Source organism: Chionomys nivalis, chromosome 1 (assembly GCF_950005125.1).
Source record: "Chionomys nivalis chromosome 1, mChiNiv1.1, whole genome shotgun sequence".
NCBI lineage: Eukaryota > Metazoa > Chordata > Mammalia > Rodentia > Cricetidae > Chionomys > Chionomys nivalis.
Genome location: NC_080086.1, coordinates 61,970,392 through 61,992,190, shown reverse-complemented (window position 1 = coordinate 61,992,190; position 21,799 = coordinate 61,970,392). Strand labels below are relative to the sequence as shown.

The 21,799-nt window shown below is 50.5% G+C and overlaps 1 protein-coding gene across 3 annotated transcripts in view; it reads left to right on the top strand.

The window, feature by feature from the left end:
• Nucleotides 1-3,835: 3,835 nt before the first annotated feature.
• The window catches only part of Mgll (monoglyceride lipase), a 99,260-nt gene continuing 81,296 nt past the window's right edge, over nucleotides 3,836-21,799 (top strand). Inside the window, exons 1-2 of one of the 3 annotated variants that reach the window (XM_057765735.1) lie at nucleotides 3,836-3,976; nucleotides 5,035-5,179. In XM_057765735.1, the coding sequence (XP_057621718.1) occupies nucleotides 5,055-5,179 (125 nt within the window). In that variant the 5' untranslated portion in view covers nucleotides 3,836-3,976; nucleotides 5,035-5,054. Of the gene's footprint in view, nucleotides 3,977-4,049; nucleotides 4,584-5,034; nucleotides 5,180-21,799 lie in introns of those variants that run through there. The other 2 variants (XM_057765724.1, XM_057765746.1) reach the window with 2 other exon arrangements.

Sequence of the window (21,799 nt, the reverse complement as noted above, 5' to 3'; positions counted from 1 at the left end):
CAACAGATGGGCTTTAAAAAAAATGGGGATGGAAGGTGGAGAGATGGTTCAGCAGTTAAGATCACTGGCTATTCTTGCAGAGGCCCCGGGCTTAGTTCCTAGCACCCACATGGCAGTCTGCAGCCATCTATCTATAACTCCAGTTCCAGGAGGCCTAATGCCCTTTTCTGACCTACTTGGGCTCCTGCATAAATGTAGTGCACATTACATACACCCAGGCATGCATATATACACATAAAATTTTTAAAAAATTTAAACATTATTTTCATGGCAACAACAGTGGGAATGTAAACAGATATACTCACTTTGGAAAACATTTTATCAGTTGTTTAGAAAACTAAGCAAGTGATTTCCTTTTCCTTTCCTGTTTATTTGAGACGAGGTCTAGCTGTGTAGACCAGGCTGACCTTGAACTCCAAGTAATCTTGTGTTAACACTCCCGAAGGCTGGGACAGTGAGCTTGCTTCACTGTGCCTAGCCAGTGTACACAGTAGCTTCATTCAGAACTAGCTGTAAACTGGAAACCACACAGATGAACTGTCCTTCACCAGGTGAACTGGGTAGTTCTATAGTGCGTGTAAGCCAGAATGTGATGCCAGATAGTCCAGATCTACCTCATGATTCCAAAACAAAACACTCTGAGATGACAGAAATTTAGAAATAGAAAGAAAGCCATATCTGCCAGAAGTTGTGGGCAATGAGAAAAGGGAAGGAAGTGTGGCTATAACGAGCGCCAGGAGGCTCTCAGTGGATGGAGACACCTTTCTTGATTGTATAAATCACATGTTGTATGGGCATGGCAGCATACTGTTGTTAAGAGGTTTCTGTCCTGCCAGTTCCCACAGTCCTTAGGTCCCAAAGAAAATCACACAGAGGTCTACATAAGTTATAAACTGATTGTCCCATTAGTTCAGGCTTCTTATTAACTCTTATAACTTATATTAGCCCATTATTCTAGTATATGTTAGCCACATGACTCGGTACCTTTATCAGCGGGGTAGGTCACATCTTCCTTCTTCAGTGTCTGGACAGAACTGGGGAGGAATGGGCTTCCTTCTTCCCAGAATTCTCCTGTCCTCATTGACACGCCTCTACTTCCTGTCTGGTTGTCCTGCCTATACTTCCTGCCTGGCTACTGGCCAATCAACATTTATTTAAAACATAATTGACACGATATAGACCATTGTCCCACACCAGCATACATCTTTGATCCCAGCCCTTGGGAGGCAGAGGCAGGTGGCTGAGTTCCAAGTCACCCAGGGCTACAGAGTAGGACACTGTCTCAGAAAAATTAATAAAATAAAAAATAAAAAGTAAACCCACTATCACTGTGATATTGCACTGTAGTTTTGTAAGACATTATCATTAGAGGCAGCTAGCCTAGCTTCTCCCTCCCTCTCCCTGGGTCTCACTGTGATGGCTAAGGGAGACTCCATTTTGTCCTATGCACCCATTCTAAATTCCTAAAAGATAAGTTCACAGAAATTCTGACTCCTTGCCTCTTCCCCAAAATGTAATAGTACTGTGAGATGATTCACTGCTTGCTCTGGCTTTTGTAAACACACTTATCACTGTGCACCAGGCAGCTCCTTTATCGATGTATACAGGGTAAGAGAGACAGTGCCTCACAACCAAGGGGAATAAATGAAGTTTCTCACTCAACTTACACACTCCACACACACGAGATGACTGTGGTACCCACTTTTAAACTCCTTCCTCTAGCCTCTTTGGTTTTAAGGCTGTCAGCTTGCTAGCAATAACTAATAAAATGATTTAATTATAATTTGGTTCAAATCTATGGTCTTTCCCCTGGCGAATCTGAACTCTGTAAAACTATTATTGCTCAGGATGGGAAGGAATTTATGGCCTCTAGGGATGGCCAAATGCACTCCCTGAATAACCAGACTAAGGGTATGGCACTGCATCCAGGCCCTAATCTCGGTGTTCAAGTGGGAGTAGCTCTGGATTCAGGAGAGATACTCTTTAAGGGGCCCAGTGACCTCTCTTCTCAAAACTTCAAACCCTTGAAAAATCAGAAAACATTGGTGCTGCTGGATCTAGCCGCGTTTCCAGTAAAGTGAACAGTGGTGTGTACCCAACAGACTCAATCCAGCTTTGAGACCGGGCTCCCAGGCCCTCCCCTGAGGCTACTGCCCCTAACCCTAGCCTGCCAGAAACAAAACAAAACAAAACAAAAAACCCCAGCCCCAAGAAGTCATTTAGCCACTCCTTCTGTGTCCAAGCCCTGGAGATCCACCTAAGGCAGAGGGTGGCCTAAGGCGGGCGTGGCTTACAACCAGACTGCCCTCTCTTCGAGTTAGATTGCAGGCTCTGTCGCAGCCTCACTTCCATGGTCACTACCACTGAGTCACACAACAGTGGTACTATTCAATACTGCTGTTTGGCAAAGTGGTTGGCCTAGAAGAAAGCTCTGGAAGGTCTGTGGAGGTGGGTAGTGGTCAGGATCATCCATCCCCCCCCGTCCCCCCCCGTCCCCCGGGCTCCACTGCAGCTGTCACTCACAGGTGTCAGGCCTAGGACACAGTGGACAGGCTGTAAATTTAGGGCTGCCTTCCAGACTCTCCACAGCTACATAGCCAGCTGTGCTGGTGGGACCCTGATCTTGGGGCACCTAGGAGAAGTGGCTTCATGCAGTATTTGTGTGCGTGCGTGCGTGCGTGCGTGTGTGTGTGTGTGTGTGTGTGTAATGTGTCTGTTTCCTTCTCCGGGGTTCTAAGAACTTGTGTGCGAATGCCTGTCTTGGTGTGTGTGGTGTGCTGTTCATCTCTGTTCTGGACAGAAGCCGCCGTGTCTGGCTATGAAGGAGACCTAAAAGGAAACTGCAGAGACTGACTGATTAGCATTTCAGGACTGCAGGAGAGGTTGAAATGCTGCAGGTTCAAAGAGGAATTACCCTTTCTTGGGCGAAATTCTGGTCCTCTGGAACAGCCATTCCTTCCTTCCTTGCCCCTTCTTGTCGGAACTAACATCTGTGACAATAGATAAAACCCTTTTAGAATCTATAGACTTAACAGTACAGCTAGCTTCTGCCAATCCAAAAGCCAAGAATGCCTCGGGAGAGCATCTTGAACCTGTAGGAAACTTCCCCCATCTCTGGTGCCTGCCTATCTGGTGTACCCCTCGAATGTATTTTAAACTTGCCTTGATTTATGACTTCTTCTGTTCTGTAAAACCATAAAAACTTCCCGAAACTGCTTCCATTTTGGAACATGGAATCTGAGGTAACCTAAGTCTGTGTTCCCGGGCCATGGTCACTCAAAATGGTTCCAGAATAACCTCTTATTCCCTTAAGATGAGAGCTGTAGTTTTCGTGTCTACATTGTGCACGCGGTGTATTGTTTTTATCTGTGTGTACAATGTCTAGGGAGTGTGCCTGTATTCAGGTAACTGTGGCATTCATGCGTGCCCCTGTGTGCAGCACGGTAAGCATAGCAGCTTACAGCTAGCATCTGGGGGAAGAATCCTGAGGATGTGTCCTTATGTCCGTTTGGGTGTGCCCGCACCTGTGCTATCTGAATGTGAGTCTCGCACGTGTGCATCTGTAAGCAAGTGCATTCAGTACTTGGGAGCATGTTTCTGCTTCTGGGTACCTGTGTGTGGGTCAGTGCTCTTGCCTGCGCTCCTGGGCTAGAAGAATCCCTTAGTTCGGTTCAGGGCCCCGTGACACTCCCCTTGCGGCTGCCGCTTAGGGCCTGGAAGAGCGCGTGGCAGGTCGGCGGGCGGTGCCCCGCTCCTCCCCAGGGGCCAGGCACACGTGGGCCCCCGGCGCCGCCTCCCCGCGCGTCCCCACCCAGCGGGCCGCCCCCGCCGCCAAGCGACTGGGGATAAAGTGGCGGCGCAGACGCCGCGCCCTATCGCCGCGCAGCCGGCCGCGCGCAGTAGTCTGGCTGTAGCCCGCCGCAGACCCGGACCCGCGTGGTGCTCGGGGGACGTGACAGCGGCGCTCGTGGCCCGGGTAACTGCCTCCCGCCCCTGCCTCAGGATAGGAGCCGCCGCCAGGGGTCCCCTGCGCGCGTGTGCGTGCGCACGAGTGTGCGCGCGTGTCAGCTCGTGCGCGTGAGCGCGCCCCTCGCGCCCTCGCACCAACCCCCAAACCGACTTGTGCCAGTCAACTACATCTTCTCAGCCCGGTGTGGGAACACTGGCCAAGTCCCCGCCGCGTGTGGCGTGCCGATGACAGCCGCAGGGCTTGCTTCCCCAAGCGGTCGCGGGCGGGCAGGAGGCAAAGTTTGTCGGAGAATCGGGGTGACTTTGCTCGGGGACCCGCATCTGCGCGAATGCGCGGTGCCGCGGAGCGCGTCTCGCTGCAGCTCCGAGCTGGGGACCGGCTGTTCCTCGCTCCAGGAACCCCTTCAGGGGTGTGTTCTGGAAAAGTGGTGACATGAGCTAGCGCTGGAGAGGCAGAGGGAGCTGCTCGCACCTCTGCAGCCCAGGCGGGGAGGGCGCAGACCCCGCGGTGCTGCGCTGCGGCCGCGATGAGGGAACAGCCCTCTTTCGCCTGGCGCTGATACTCGAGGCTGTGGCGGTAGTGGAATGCGAAAGCCAGGACGGAATGGAAACAGGTTTGTCATGGCATCTTTGGCATTCAGAAGGGAAAAATCGCTCGGGGGCGCGTCACCTACTTATTATGCCCCCCTAGAATCCACTCAGTGGAGATTTTAGGAGAGATGGGTCCTTGCAGCTGGGGCTTTGTACCCACGGAACTGAGTATAATTTCCGCTTGATTACAGCTAAAACAGTCTTTAAGATGAAGTTTCCTGAGATGATTTAAAATAAACACATATGGGAGGGGCTGTAATGAGGCACTTTAAAAAATAAAGTGAGCATTTTCTTAAGGACAAATGGGATTTTCAGTCTTGGAGAGGTTTGCAAGAGATGTATGTAATTTTAAAAATATATATCAAATTGAGGTGCTTAGAAAAAAAAAGCCACAGTCCTGACTCTGAACACTGCTTCCTTTCCTCCCAAATGAGTGTGTTTCTGACTTTAGAATATGTCCACCTTTCTTCCAAGGGCCAGGAGACCTCAGCAGGATGCCTGAGGCAAATTCTCCCAGGCGAACTCCACAGAATGTTCCCTACCAGGACTTGCCTCACCTGGTCAACGCAGACGGACAGTACCTCTTTTGTAGGTACTGGAAGCCCAGTGGCACACCCAAGTAAGTCCTCTCCCTGTGGCTCCTCCTCCGTGGCACCTGCTGTCTTCCCTGGTCATCGTGGGGTCCACCCTTTCTGTGACTTATCTCCTGTGCTGTTAACACCTGGGCACAGCAGTGTTAGCGAAGTTGAGAGCTGTACTTAACAGATGATTTCCTTAAAAATGAGGGGTCAAGAGTTTTCCTTTTCACTACAGCTACAATAGGATTCTGCTGTCTTTTCAGAGATTCACATGACTTTTTTAAATTTCTTATTGGAATTAATTTCTTATTGGAAGCATTCATTTACAAGCAAACCCAAATTTAAAAAAAAAGTCCACTGAATTAATAAGAAAACTAAAATTATATGTGTGTATGTACGTTTTACGCTTTGCTGTCTATTCCTACTTAATTCTGGGTTTCAGAGATGATACCCAGCTAGTTGGGGTGAGATGAGTCTGGTGTCTCCTCCTGGCTCCTTCCCAAAGAGTTCACTCTGTCCCTTCCCCACTTTCCCATCCAGGGTTTGTCTCAATGTTAGATACAGGCTGGGGCTGAACACAGCCAGACAGTGCTCTCTGGCAGCCCATTCCTTCTGGGCGAAGCAGGAAAAGCCCTGCTCATTTGTGTTATTCAGGGAAGAGAGTATCTGTGGCCGCCTTGGCCTGGTGACTGTTCCTGTTTCCTGTTCCCAGTGTCAGAGGAGGCTTACTTGTTCCATGGGACCCTGGAGGGTTTGTGTGTGTCTCCCACGGGGGCTGTGGGTGTCTTTCTCAACCAGGTGCGTGCGGCCCAGCTGGCTTCCTGTTAACAGCACAAAGGTAGTGACTTTTCATGTCATAGCTTCAGGGCAGCCACACGAGTTGTGCTGCCGCCTGTGTGTCCCACAGTGGGCAGTGGTGCACAGGCTGGTAGGGGTTCTGTGCGGTAGAGGAGAGTGTGCAGGTGTGTGGTGTGTGGAGCGTTGCTACCCCCATTAATCATTAATTCTCACTCTGACTTAACCAGCGCCAGCACCGTCCGTTCTTTTTACTTTCTAACAAGTCCTTCTACAGCGAGCAGTTTAATCACTTCAGGAGGGGAGGCCAGGAATGAAAGTCCGTCGTTAATGTCTACCCTCAACCTTTGGAGGCTTTGTTGGTGGAGTAGTGACAGTGCCCCAGTTCACAGTGAAACAGAGAGCCTGCAGTCTTCAGCGGGGGGAAGGGAGATGGACTGGGCCAGGAATGGCCAAGTTGGCTGCCCTCGCCTTAGCTGTGGGTGGTTTTCACAATCTCCCCACTGAAGTTGCCATGCAGGCAACTCCCGGCTCACTTGCTTTTGCTCCAGTTAGAAACAGCGACCCAACATCTTGGCTTCCACTAAGCTGGCTCTGGGAAGTCAGCATCTGTCTTGTGATGGATGCAGTGGGCACAGAAACAGGGCTGGACATTGGCAGCTACTGGACTCAAAGATGTGGAAGAAACATGCGTCCAGAAAAAACCATGTTAAAGGGCAGGAGGCATGAACTACAGAGAGCCACAGAGCCACAGAGCCATTACCGTTTGTGGCTTGGCCACTTCCCATACTGTTAGCTCTGTGTTGTCAGGGAGGATAGGCAGGTCCAGGGTCCCACCATGGTTTCACAAAGAACGCAGCTAGTTTTCTCTGGATCCCAGTGTCCACATGGCTTGCCACCACCTCCTGGAGAGAATTCAGTTGTTGAACTACCTTTGGGGTTGGAAAACTGCGTCTGATTGAGCCAGTCTTGGAAACATTTCACAACCAGCTGAGACCAGTTGGGACAACACTGTCCTGGAAGGCTCCTTATAGTTATGGACCTTGGAGAGGTCTTAATGGTCCAGGAGAAAGTGTCTTAATGGTGGAACAGAGAAGTGGGACAGGGCAGGGGGCTACCAGGAGTCTCCAGGTCTCAGCCACAGGAGCAGCTGCTTGGCAAGCTTTGGTCTCTCATGGTCTGAGAGACCCCAAAATACCATTGCACACAGAGCACTGCCCGCTTGCTGGCAGGAAGAGAGGGTACCTCAGCCCACCCTTACCCCAGGCCCTTTCCCCTCCCTCAGTGCAATCTGGGCCTCCTCTTGCTTAACAGGCCTCCTCCCAGTCAGGAGGAGAGAGGGGAAGAAATGATGAGAAAAGAACAAAGAGATTGAACCTCCACCCCTGTCCCACTGGCCACGTGATGTGCACTTGCTTCTTTGTGACCTGGAACCTCAGAAGACTGCCCTGCCTCTGGAGCCCTGGGGCCTGTCTCCCACAGGGCCTGTGTCTGCCTTTGAGATTTGGCATTTGTTAAGCTCCTCCTATTTGTTGTCCTCCTATCCCCTGGGCCTTCCCAGAGCACCTTCTGGGATATTTTACCTGAGTGGCCTCACTACCTGGAGGACTGGCTCTGCAGGTTCCCAGGCAACAAAGTTACAGGTGTCTGCTGGCCACAAGCTGGCAAACCAGCTCAACCTACTTCTTGGAAGTTGGTTAAAACTCCCATGGGAGGAAGAGGAGAGCTAGCTGCTCTTGAGAGAGTTGTTACAGGGGAAGCTGATTATATCTTTACATATGGTAAACTCCCCAGACCCTAAGGAAGAAGAGCACATTCTTGGGATAGTTGTTACACTGCAGATGTGCAAACATGCTGATTTTAATACGGTAGTCTGGAATCTTGGGTTCCATTAATCATTACTCCCTTTGGCCACGTCAAGGCAGGCCTTACTCATCCAGATGTATTTACAGTCATGAAAATAACTAATATAGCCGTAGTGTTACTGTGGATCTCATTTTGTGGAGGACCTAGAAAGGGTCAGAGTTTGGGCGAGGCCCTGTCCATTCCTGATCTCTTTAATGCCCACACCAGTCCACAGGGAAGCAGCATAGTTGCTACTGTGGCTGCTTTCCCAGGAAGGAGCAGAGATCTGGGGTTATAAAGCCTCTAGCAGACTGTGGAGACGATGCAGTGACACTGTGGAAGCGTGAGTGAAGATCTGGGTTCCATTCCAGAACCCCTGTAAAAAACTGGGAGCGGTGTAGTGGCCAGGCATGTGTATTTCTAGTGCCCGGGAGACCGAGACAGGCAATCAGCCTTGCCCTATGCACTGAGCCTCAGGTCCCAGTGAGAGAATGTGTCTCAAAAACCAAGATGGGCAGCTTCCAAGGTTGGCCTCTGCCCTCTACACATAGGTGCATATAGATCCGCATTCACCCCCAACCCAACACAAACACACACGGTGTTGTGACTGCCCCTGCTGGGTTGCTCTAGACTCTTCAGATCCTCTGTCAGTTACTCTTCTAGACACATCACCAGTCATGGCTAACGTTGATCCTCCTGGTAGGTGTTCTCTTACATTTTTGGGGTTAGGATAAAGATCACTTCATAGGGCGAAAAGAAAAGGGAAAGTAATTCACAATTATTTACATATCATAAGTGGCGTGTTGATTAAAGATATGTCTGTCCTGGGGAAAGACTAGGAGAGAAACACTCATACCGCCCCAGGTGACAAGCTGCCTTACTCAGACTCCACATGCTGGCAAGGTCAACTGCCCAACTGCCGGCTCTTTGGCAAGCTCCCTCTGATGGGCAGGGCCGCGGCCACTGGCCTGTGGAGCGGGTCAGGAGACCATACATTCTCCTGAACTGACATCCATGGTTGCGCCATGCCCTGGGATTACCTTTTCGTTCCTTTCACTAAGTGGCCGTCAATCCTACAAAGTTAAACTTTGAATCAGGAGTGAGAGTCAACATAGCTGTTCTCAAGAAGAGTGAGCGCTCTGTGTGGGGATTCGGTTGTTCTGAGAACAGTGCTGACTTGGTGTTGGGGCCCTAAAGTGCTCATCTGCTTCTTGTGACTGAGGCTGGAGTCTACTCTGTAATTACAGGATTACCCAGCTCTGCTGGCTCCAGGCAGGAGTACCTCTCTTCATCTGCTGGAGGAGAAGCTAAGTGGACATTGAGCCAGACCCCAGGGCTCTCTTCTACAGCCTGATGCTCTGCTCGCGGTCCATGCCCTTGCTCCTTCATGCTTTGTTTTCTGTGGCCACTGTGACCCTAATTGAGGGAGCCTTCACATGTGACCACTCCAGTCTCAGATGTCCTGAGGCACATGGACCAGTGGGCTGGTCTACATCTGGCTGTAAGGCCCAGTCTTGGGTTTTGGCAAGTGCTGAATCTTTCCATTGTTAATCAGTATTTCTAGATGTCCACACCACTCGGACTCCAGAACTCAAGCCTTCTTGGGTCCTTGCTAGAGATGCCCTCCCCCCCCACACACACACTGGTGCTTCCCAGGGAGGCCAGGCTCAGACCATGTGCCACCCACACCATCCCCAAGATTTTCTGTTGATGTGGAGTGTAGGGTAGGGCTATGAGGGGCATACACGGGTGAAGGACCGCCAAGGGTGATGTTTGCTCACGCCTGTGTGTGCACGCCATGCTCATTGGTGCTCTGTGGGGAGTTGGAGCTCGTTTGCTTGCTGGTCTTCTCCAGCTCCTCACAGTGGGGCTCTACTGAGGGACCTCTGTGCCTCCTGACCTAGACAGCTTGGGTCCTCCTTTCTTTGCGGTCTCTCTCCATCTAGAATGTTGCCAGTGCCAACCTGAAACACTTCCTCCCACCTATACAAATTTATCTGGGAAGAATCTGCTTGCTAGAAGCTTATTCAGATGTCACTTCCTCCGGCCCACCCCATAACACCCTCTTCACCCTGGGTATGCATCTGTCAAGGATATGGGTCCCTTCCAGCCATCTGGAGACAGGTAGGGAGGTGAAGAATTGGAATCACCCAGCAGAAATTTTGTTCTTAGAGGTCAGCCTTCTCTCCCGTTGGGGTCTCCAAACAAGATGTGAGCCAGGTCATTACTCCTTCCTCGCCTCCCTGTTTGCTTGTTCTGTGTTCAGGGCATCTGCTTACAGATTGTGTCTTAATGTCTCCATCTCCCTGTACCCCTTCTGAACTTAGGCCACCTGGAGCTAGGCATCAAGCACTCCACCCTCCTCTCTTAGTTGACACCTACCTGGGGTGCCTTCTCATGGCTATTCTGTGCTCCTTTCTGGTGACTTGCATGAGAATCAAGATGACCAAGTTTCTGTAGCTCAGCTCTAGCAATTAGTTCTATGATGAACTCCAGTAACTCAGGCTTGCGCTGGGTCTCCTCTGCTTTTCTTCTCTACCCCCAGGCTCTCACTCCCAGGTCACTTAGCATGGCCATTTCCACTCACCAGACATATGAGCAGGTGGGGTGGGGGGGGCATGGCACTCTGCCGAACTGAGAGGAGACTCTGTGTGTGTGTGTGTGTGTGTAAAGATACCATGTGGCAAAGGCTAGACAGAGGGAGCCTGTGAAGCCACATGCCATGGGCAGCCTTCACATCAAAGGCTGGTAAGCAGAGTGTGGGCTGGATTTCAGCTATTATCCTTTTACCCTGTGTCCTCTCTGCAGTGTCCATCTTCCTGAAGGACAGACAGGGCAGAGGTGCCAAGCAGAAGGGCAGAGCTGCAAGGCAGAGCAGCAGCCCTCAGTGCTGGCTGGCTGCTCATGTTGGCTGAGATGTGAGTGAGAAGAAAGGCTGTCCCAGAGGATGGAGATGAAGACCAAGCACGTGGAGGGAGGGAGGGTCATCAACAGAGTCACTGCCCAAGGACCCAGGGAGCCCAGACAGTGTCACCTGGCCACTTAGTCCCTGTTCAGGAAGCGCTGGGACACTTGCTGGAGCAGATCCGGAATGAGCCCGTGGGAGAAGTGGAGGAGAGCAGTGTGAGCCCCATAGCTCATCACCCCAGGATTTAGCACCTGTTGTTACCCCACAACCCTGCGAACGTGGGCCCTACTGTGCACATTCTGGCAGCACAGCTATTTTTAATCCCCTACCTCCGTTTAGAAGCACCTCTCTATTCTTTCGCCTATTTTAAGAATTTCCACAAGTCTCTTTCCCTCGCAGGAAGCTGTTATTTTCCTGCTGGTGTGTTTGCCTGTGCATTAGCAAACCATCTTGCTGTTAAGTAGGCCGTCCCTTCTGGGCTGGTTTTTAAAGACTCTTCGGATGGCAGAGATTTTTCTGGTGAGAAGAGTAGAGGCTGCTGCCGTTCTGGGGTTGGTTTTCCCAACGGCTTCGTTAAGGGATAAATTCTCCCAGTTGCTGTAAGAATGTTCTGCAGATACAAATCTGGCTTTGTTTGGTGACGGAGTCTGAGAGGGCAGATAGCAAAATGAGCCCCTTTGTTAACGGACGCCTTGTCCTCCATGGTCTGTCGGCACCTTTGGGTTCAGACTGCAATCCCAGGAGCACTTTGTCTGTGCCTGCGAGCCAGGCTCTTGATGTCTTTGTGCAGAGGGGGAGAAATGGTCTTTCGTGGTGCAAGTTTTCACAGCTGAGGTCACAAAATGACCCTTGTTCCATATTTTAGACTCATCCAAGGTTCCTTCTGGGAGGTGGCTCCTTTCGTTTCTCAGAGCCCTGGTGCTGCAGGGGCCGGATGGTACTACATGCTGATCATGGGTGAAACCGGGGTGACAGTGTGTTCTGTGTATCTGAGGCCTTCATAAAGAGCCGGGTGCCATAGACCGCTCCACCTGCAGCTGTCCAAGACTGGCATCCCTGCCATGCCTCCCAATGCCTTGGTGCTGCTGGCCACCCAGCTCTGCTCTCATTCCACAGATGCTTGCCGGTGCGGTGATGAGAGCTCATGCCTCATGGTCCCTATTGCCGTTCCCAGTGAGAGCCACACGAGCTTCTTCACATTTGATCTTAGCCCTATCAGCCCACTGGAAGTAAGGAAGGGGAAGAAAGAGGGGGGAAGGACGAAAGGAAAAAGGAAGGAGAGGGGGGAGAGAGGGAGGAAATACAGAGGGAGGAAAGGGAAAGGAAGAAAGGAAAACGGGCATAAAAGCTGGGGGAAGAACAGATTCAAGCACGGAATGTCCCTGTAATCACAGGTTCCCTTAGCTTGGGAACTTTCAGAGGCTTGTGGATAGTCACGAAGTGTACTGCTTGATTGTCAACCTAACACACACTGGGTCATCTGGGAAGAGGAGCCTTGGCTGAAGCTCATCATACTGACCTATAAGCGAGTGTGTGGGGCATTCCTTCATTAATGATTGATGAGGGCCCAGCCCACTGTGGGGAGTGCTGCCCTCTGAGCCCATGGTCCTGGGAGGTAAAAGAAGGCAAACTGATCAAGCCAGTTAGCAGCTCTCCCCCATGACCTCTGCCTCAGTTCCTGCCTCCAGGTTCCCACTTGGACTTCCCTCCGTGATGTAAGATGAGAGAAACCCTTTCCTCCCCAAGCTTTTGGCTGTGATGTTTATCACAGAGTTAGAAAGTGAAGCAGGACACAGGGGTGGAGTTAATGGACAGGAAGGTGGAGGAAGTGAGGGAACTGCTTCTGGCTGAAGTCCCCCTGTCAGAGCAGGTCCGTTTTCCAGGTTGTGCATACACATCGCTGCCTGTAGACAGCTGTCCCATCATCCTCTGCTTCCCTCATGGCACTGGTCACAGACCTAAAGAGACCACAGTAATGGCTAGTCTGTTGTGTTTACTCCTGCCCCTGGTTACTGCCTTCTCCCCACACTCTGCCCCCGCTGCTTGCTCCTAGTGAGCCCATTCTGTGATTTTATGAAATAAATTTCCTAGCTTCCACATGGGAGTGGGAACATTCAGAACTTGTCTGTCTGTGCCTGGCTTATTTCATCTAACACAGTGTCCCACAGCACCATCCACATTGCCACAAATGATACAATTTTATTCCTTTTTGTGGCTGAATCACATCCATATTTTCTTTATCTGTCCATTCTGTTCAGTAAACAGGAGCTTGCTGTGGGTCTGTCTTTGCTGTAGTGACTTCTTCAGGGGTGCCTTGAGGAGATGGGGCACAGTTCTGTTTCTGGTGTTTTGTAAAAGCCCACATCATTTTCTATTGGCCACACTAATTTATATTCCTACCAAGAGAAGGTGGCTAGCATTTGTATTTTGTTAATTTTTATTTTCATTGTTGTTGTTATTTGTCCTATTGTGAGGTTGAGTGTGATCTTTCTTGCCTGGAAGGAGAATAGGGCAGCTCCCAGAGGCACCTAGCGCCAAGTCTAGCCTGAAGAAACTGATTTTCAGTGGTCCCAGTGTTAAGCACTCTCAGTCTGCATGTGAGTTGCTCTCCTTTGTTATTGGGAGATGCACGGGGTGAGGCTGTCAGTACAGTGCCACTCACCAGGTCTGGAGTGGTCAGGGTGTTGGCGAGCGTCTTCGCTAATGTTCTGTTGCAGTGGCTCAGTTCATGGTTTCGGGAGTTGTTGGTCTGCGAGGGCTCAACCTGGCAGGTCTCTGTGGTGGCAGCATGAGTGTGAGTATGGCAGGCTGGGAAGGTGCTTGCTGGTCACAGATGGCTTTACTCACACGCCCGGCAATGGGGGGCTGTGGTAGGATCACCCCAGTGCTTTTCCACTTGGCCCTATCCTTCAGACTACCTCAGATTTGTGCTTGGAGTAACAGTGTTTCAGGGTCTGTTAGCAATTTTCCTGTTGCTGTGTCAAATATCTGAGGCAAATAAAATTAAAAGAGGAAAAAAAATTATTCTGGCTCACCCAAGTCTCAGTATAGGGTCCTTTGGTCTAGCTGCTGCGGGCCTGTGAGAGCCCAGCGCGTCAGGACAAGTATCATGATGAGCACAGTGCTCATCGCTGTGAGCTTCTCCAGGGAAGGATTCATTGTTCATGCTCTGTTCCATCGTCTCCAGTGTCCCCCAACTTCTGGAACAAAATAAGACACCAAAATGTTTGTTACAATCGTGAGTCTGCCTCCCAATGTTCTCAGTGGGGTGACTGGGGACCCGGGCAATTCCCAGAGCCCCCAATGGAGTTTTAGGAAAGGAGACATTTTTCTCAGAAGGATTAGCCCATGGCTGTCATTTCAGGAGTGGGGACATCCACAAGAGCCCCTTACCAGGTAGCAGCACTTTGACCAATGTGCGTGGGAGGCTTCCTGAGAAGATGCAGGGTTTGCGGAACTGCAGATCAAGGCTGTTTCCATTTCAGCCTGGGAGCCACATGGATGCCAAGACCTGGGGGTGGACTGCACATGTAACTCCCAGGGCAGCAGAGGAGGGCCCACAGACACCCTGAACCATCCTCTATGGCACAGCTTTCTCTGGGCACCGCACCTGTGTCTTGGTTTCTCTGTGGAGACAAACAAAAGATGCCATCTCTGCCTTGAAGATGCCCTGCATGTTGGTCAGGGAGGCAGTGCCAGGCCCCTGAGGAATCTGCTTGGAAAAGTCAGGAATTTTATGTTGGGGCTTGAGGGAGGAATTCAGACAGGTTTCAGCTGGGTCTTGGAGGTATAAAGGATCATTCTAGTCAACAGGGAACCACTTTTGTACTGACCTGGATGTGGGAAAAGATATGGGACTCTGAAACTGTAAAGGGCTTTGGGAATGAGTCCTACTACGCAGCAGGTGAGCGTGGAATGGCTGATTTGGGGGCCCAGATTGGAAAGGGTGATGCATTTGAGTGCTTGGATCCCTCTGTTGAAATGCCACACACAGTTGACTTTAAAAAATTGAAATTGATTTCTTGACAGTTTTGGAGCTTGGCAGTCCAAAATCAAGTTGTGGGTGGGGCTGGTTTCTCCGAGGTCACTGCCCCTTTGTACAGAAGACAGCCTTCTTGCTGTGTCCTTGGCCTGCACATTTAGTTAATCTGCTTAGTTTTAACAGCCTGTTTAACTTGTGCGCTGACCTGGGCCTGGTGTGTGAGCCTTAGTGGAAGCTGTCAGAGTCTCAGGGCTCTTGAGGTTGGATGTTGTGGACGGCATTGTACAGCCAGACCAACTGGGTGGATCTTCCCGGCTCCATATGGCTGGGTGTTTAGACTTGGATGAGCAGCCTGCCTTTCCACATCTGTGCTTTTCAGGGGGACCCTGGGGAAAACCCCAGCCTGTGGGGCTGTCCCTTGCTTTGTGCAGTCTCAGTCCAAGGGCAGCAGCAGACAGAAGAGAAAACATTCCAAAAGTCAGTCCTGTCTGTAGAGAGTGAGGGCCCTGACTTGGCCTTTCTGGGGTTCTTCCCCCATGCCTTCTGACTTATTTCAGCCCCAGGGGTGAGCGGGACTCAGGGTTGCTCCTAATGAGACATCGTTCTCTCCTCTCTTTCCCAGTGTCATCTGCAGCCAAGGCTAGCTGTCAGGTTCAGTGATAGCTGACCAGATGTGGGAGAACCTTCTGGAGGGTTCCCAGACACGCTCCCTTCCTTCTCTGGGTCGGACCACACATAACTCAAGGCTGCAGCACCCACGTGACAGTCATATGAGCACAAGACTGCTGTGCCGTGCAGAGTGGGAAAGGGCCGGGAATCCTCAGTCCCCATGAAGAGATTGGAATTAGCTGCGCATCTCAGCCACCACTGGGTTCTGATGGTTTGGGCCAGGGATAGCCAAGTGATGGAGGTGAGCAGGACGGTTGGGGCTGCAGGAGTTTGAAATGTTTCATGGTCCTAATGCTCTCAGGAGCATGAGCCAGGAGGAGGAAGGGCACACCTGGCATGTTGGAGGCTGAGCACAGATAACCAGGGTGATGCCAGACACTGAGGACAGACTCCAGCAGGTCATGTGTGCCCCTGCTGTCCCTTGAGCCTTCTTCCACAACAGTGCGTGACATCAAGAGAGTATCTCTTCTCCACTTACAGCCTGTGTGTTTCTGGGGCCTTCACCCAGCCTGCTTAGAGCTTCATCATGTAACAAAATTAGCCTTTCCTGGTTTTCATTTTCCTGGCCATTGTGATTAGGTCAGGGATGGGCAAGTCTGCTGTGTGAGGCAGCCATTGGTGAGACAACCCCATGGCTCTCTAAGGAGGAGAGTCTGCCAGCCTGAGCTCTGGGAAGCCTTGTTGGGCCTGGGAAAGGGACAGCAGGTCGGAGTCACGTTGTGCCTGTGACAAGAGGCGTGGAAAGGATCGTTATGAGGCTGTCAGCTTCCATAGGGAGGTCAGTGCTGAGGCAGCCACAGGGCTGAGAGCCACCCCAACTATTCTGTGTTCCTGTGTTTTCCTTCTCTCCTTGTCACTCAGAGAGTCTCTAACCAGAGACTCATGGGACTGAAATTCTCTCTTAAGACACCAGGCAAAGAGCACGCCAAACCAAAGCAAGAAGAGGGGGAAACAGTAAGATTCAGTCAGAAAGCAATTAGACTAAAGAGAAAGATAGAAAATAAATCTGAAGTTGGCTATTTGAAATCTTCAACAAAACTGACGAGATTTAAATTAAATTGACGAGAGAGAGAGAAGACTTAAATAATGGAATCAGGAAATTAGAGAGAGGACGTTACTACTAATTTTTTCTTTTTGTTTTGTTTTGGTTTTTGAGACAGGATTTCTCTATAGCTTTGGAGCCTGTCCTGGAACTAGTGCTTATAGACCAGGCTGGGCTCAAACTCACAGAGAGCCGCCTGCCTCTGCCTCCCGAGTGCTGGGATTAAAGGTGTGTGCCACCACCGCCCGGCTACTATCAAATTTTTAAAAATGAAGATAATTATAAAAGAATAGATAAAACAGTGAATTAGATGACTTAGGCAAAAATGAAGAAATTTATAGGATGATGCAAACTACCAAAACTGACTCAAAAATAAATAGGAAATCTCAGTAGACTTATGACAGGTAACAAGTATTTACCCCCAAAGGAAAGCCCAGGCCCAGATGGCTTCCCTGTTGAAATCAGCAGACAAGAAGTGATGCCTGCCCTTCACAAACCTTCCTAAAGAGGAACATCAAGCCATCACCAACCAAGTCAGGAGAGGGAACTCTCCTAACTCATTCCCAGGAGCTGGCATTGCTGCTAAAGACATTACCTGGAAAGAAAACTGGGTCAGCATTTCCTATGAAGAGAGAAGAAAAAAAAAAAAACAAATAAAATCCAGAATGCTGCTTGGTAACCTGAGTTTGATCCCTAGAACCCGTGTAAAAGTTCAAGGAGAGAATTAACCCTGCAGAGTTAGTCTTTTGACCTCCATATATGTGCCATAGCACGCACACATAATTATAATAAATAAATAAAACCCAGCAAACTGAATCCAGCGACATTGAAAAACAATAAGAAGATAAAAATCTCAAGCGACGTGTGTCCCAGGAATGCAAAGATTGCTTAATGTCTGAAAAAATACAACTAAACAGATTAATCATCTGAAACAGAAACTCCACGGTCATCTTGATATGGAAGAGGCATTTGACAAGATCTGATAACTTTTCAATATTTAAAACACCAAATATCCTAGAAAGAAGAGACCTGCCCCAACCTGATAACAGACAGCACCAGAACCCCACAACTGATGTCAGGCCCTCCCACACCTTTCCCCTGAGCTGAGGAGTGAGGAGAGATGGCTGCCTCTCACCGCATTGCCTCTAGGCTGTGGCTCCTCCACCGGCTGTCCTGGAGGTGCATCTAAGACAGTAACTGTGCTTTAAATACAGGTGGGAAGGGATGGGCAGGCAGAGATGGTCATCTCTGGGGCGTGGAATTTCAATTCTGTATTTCTAACTTTTTGCCAAAGGACTGTAGGGGAAGGTTTTGAAGGGCCGTATGGGAGAACGAGGCCTGAAGGATTGTGGGATCAGAGCGAAAGGGGATATGTGCTCTCCTGGGGACTGGACAGCAGCAGAGGCCTTGTGTGGGCAGAAGCAAAGGCTGGAGCCAGTGATGGGCTGGAGATGGCCTCTCGTGTGCCTCTATTGGGAAGACCTTGGAGACTTCCAGTAGGAATGAACCAGAGAGAAAAGCAGAGATCCCACTGCCAAAACAGTAGATATTTTTTCTATTAAGCAAAAAAGGGGAAGCATGCAGAGGGCCATGGGGGTATACAGCAGGCGACAGCTAGGGTTCAGCAGGTCTCTCCAACAGAGAGTCATGTGTCTGGTGGGTCGACCTACGGAACACTAGCTGTCAACCAGCTGTATACCCCCATGGCCCTCTGCAATCATCCACTGTATGACAAACCTTGGGCTGGAACTTAGGGATGTAGAAACCTTGAAGGCCACATAGCCCTACCTTCTGCTGAGAGCCCTCAGCTTGGAGAAAGGCAGGTAGAGAAGCCACTGGTGCCCGTGCCAGTATCTGGGGTCGAGACCAGCTATCTGTCCTGAGAGGCTGGAGAGCATCACAGAGGAGGGATCTCAGCGATCTCTCGCTCATACCCTGTCTGCCTGTCTGGTGCACTGCACACCGAAAGTGAGCATGGGCAAGCTCTCTCCGCTGAGACCACAACTTCAGAGAGCCTCCATGGTTCACCTCAGGTGCAGAAGGCACATGTTCCTTGAATACATGTCTTTCTTAGGCTCCTTCTGTATCAGGCTTAAACCTGTGTTAGTTTTGGCAAAGTGACAGAAGCTACACAGGCCAGTGCATGCTGTGCCGCTGGGTATTTTGGTTCTGGCTCGCATAGTGCCTGTCAGGTGATTAACATAATTCTCTTTCTATTTTATTGCTGTAGGAAGTAAGTCTCAGACACAGGCTACTAAGTCGCAGCAATGCAACCTGAGCCCATAGCTACCAGGGTTTTTTTTTGTTTGTTTGTTTGTTTGTTTGTTTTTAAATTTTTCGAGACAGGGTTTCTCTGTAGCTTCTTGGTTCCTGTCCTGGAACTAGCTCTTGTAAACCAGGCTGGCCTCGAACTCACAGAGATCCGCCTGTCTCTGCCACCCGAGTGCTGGGATTAAAGGCATGCGCCACCACTGCCCAGCCATAGCTACCAGTTTTAAAAGCCCCGTTCTCTCTCCAACACCAGGCTCTGTCACATTAATACATTCCCAGAACTGTATGTGTGAGCCACTGTGGGCCATATTCTTCCCTAGACGGGAAATGGACACTACAGTTTCATTTAAGGTCCTTTTTTAAAAAATTTTTATGTGTATGAATGTTTTGCCCACATGCATATATGTGCACCACATGTGTGCAGGGCCTGCAGAGGCTAGAAGAGAGTGTCAGATCCCCTGGAACTGGAGTTACAGATGGTTGCAAGCCACCTTGGGAGTGCTGGGGATCAAACCTGGGTCCTCTGGGAGAGCAGCTCTTAATTGCTAAGCCACCTCTCCAGTTGTGGTCCTCCGGTCCCATTTTATAAATACTGGGGCTTGAGAAGACTTAGTGACTGAGGTCCCACCCTTAGGGATGGCAGGTTTGGACAACCTGTTGGTCCACACTCTGTTCACCCTGCATGAGTGTCCAAATCCAGTATCTGCTCTCGTGAGGCCGGCCTAATGCAGCTGCCCACTTAGGTCACAGCTGAGCTTATACTCCCCATCATGTGTCTAGATGGGGACATTTTCCCCACCTCTCCTGCATGCTCCATAAATTCCTAATTGCTCGCTGCCATCCGCTTGGCATTTCACCACCCAGAACTTGGAGCCATCTGCAGCCTTGGGGAGTTCATGCTGTTTTCCTTCCAGGAAAAAAAAATTACATAAGATGAAGCCCAGCACCTTCTTATAGGATGGCAGGGAGCCTCCTGCCGATGCAATCAGGCTCAGTAGCCCTACCTGCTCTCCTGTTATCCTGCTCCTGAGTTGCACTGCTTCTGTAATCTGGGCCTGTCTCCCTGGCAGAACCTTCAGGGAGCATCTGTGTGGCACAGACCCGCCCTCACCAGTGTTCCTCTGAGCTCTGTGTTGGATGTTTTGTCCTCTCTGGGGGTGGGGATGGCCTCCAGGGGCCCATATACCCAGAGATTCCAACCACCTCCTCCCAGGGCCTCCCGAGGATGGCTTGGCCCTTCTGCTGTCATGTCCTCGTCTTCCAGACACCCCTCCTCCACCTTCTCTGGGGCAGTTTTACTCTGCTGCTGCCAATAAAACCACCTCCATATTTTATGAACATTTTCATTACAAATCCATGATAAATGGGTAGACTTACTGGCTTGGGTAATGGTTGCTAACGTCCCACACTCTCCTAAAATGAGCCAGTTCAGTCCCTAGTTGGGGGAGTGGTGCAGCGAGTAAACCTGACTTGCTCCTGTACACACGGAGATACATACAGGTGACAGTGGCAGGGGAAGGGAGTTGTCCCCAGGGAGGTGGCGGTTGGCAAGTGAGAGAGCAGCTGTGAGAACGGAATAGCAAGCACAGGGAGAGAGGGTCAGCCGACAACTGTGGTAGCCAGGCCGGCTTTGGGCAGAAGTGACATTTGAGCTGCCGCTGGATAGAAACCCGCTGGCCAGAGCCGAGCTAGTCCCTGAGACTTTGCAGGCCTTGAAATTCATTGACAATGAGGCGTTCTGGCTCCTCATCCCCCTGAGGTCACTGAGGCCACTTCGTAGGCTGGACTCACATCCAGCCATTTTAGGTCCGTCATTTTGTCACAAGACTCCACGTGAACTTTGCCCTGACCTCAGTATTCACCTGCCTGTTTGTGACTTTTGCAGCCGCTGGTTTGAGTCAGTGCTATTCATGTTTGCTTGCTTTTTATATTCTCTGTCTCTCCCAACCCCCCCCCCCAACGCCACTCTAAATCTGTCTTTGAAAGAAATAATGGGGCTGAAGAGATGGCTTAGTGGTAGGAGCACTTGCTGAAGACCAGAGTTCAGTTCCCAGCACCCACCCCGGGCAGTGCACAACCACCTGAACTCTGAAGTTATCTCAGGATCTCATGTCCTCTGCAGACATCGCACTGGCATGCACCTGCCGTCGTCCCCTCTCACTAAGAGCCTAGACGTTGGATGAACCTGGCCATAAACAGCATTCTCCTGCTGTATTGCAGTGTCACTGAATGCCACACCAAAATACAACCGACTGTGGGCATCTTAGAGGCTGAGAGATGGTGTTGCTGTGGTGATGGATTCATCACATGGACTAGACAAAACAGAGAGACTAGGGGCCCTCCAAGTGATTGAGCCTCCAGTTCTCCTTTTTGCCCTGCCTCACACAGCTCTCTCCGTTCAAAAGCTACCCTGTGTGCATGTGTCGCTCCTTTCCTGTGTAGTACATATCTCATACACATATCCTGTGTAGTACATATCTCATACACATATCCTGTGTAGTACATATCTCATACACATATCCTGTGTAGTCCAAGTGTCTCAGATGCATCACACGTCAGCTGTGGTTTGCTGTGAGGTTGGCTGGTGTCTGGGGAAAATGAGGTACAGCTGGGCCAGGGCACCCCTTGTTCCTAGCCTGGAGATGGGCAGAAGCAGGGCAAGGACAGCCCCCGTCCTCCTGCCATGCAGCAAGAACGGCCCTCGGCTTGGGAAGGAGCTGCTCAGTCCCAACACCTGGCCTCTGGCTATCCTTTTTCGGGATCCTAGGACAGCTGTGAAGCTCTTCATTAATGCACCATGTGATTTCCCACAGACCATTAGTGATTTCCCAGAAGGCCAGTTCCCAGTATTGATCTGGATGCGGCTCCGAGGAGCCCTTTGGCATCAGATCCTTACTGGAGCCAGCCAGAGCCCTGGTGAGCCCTCTGAAGAGATTCCACATGCTAATGAGGGGTCTGGTCTCCTAGTCCCAATCAGTGCAGAGCCACCTTCTAGGAAGACAGACCACTTCCGGAGGTTGCATCCCCAAAACACACCTAATGGGTTTGAGGCAGGAGACGCCTGGTAGTGAAAGAGCAATGATTTCCAGGCAAGTTTCTAAGCTGGCTTATGGAAGGCAATTACCCATCTCCCTTCACGGGAGCTGACG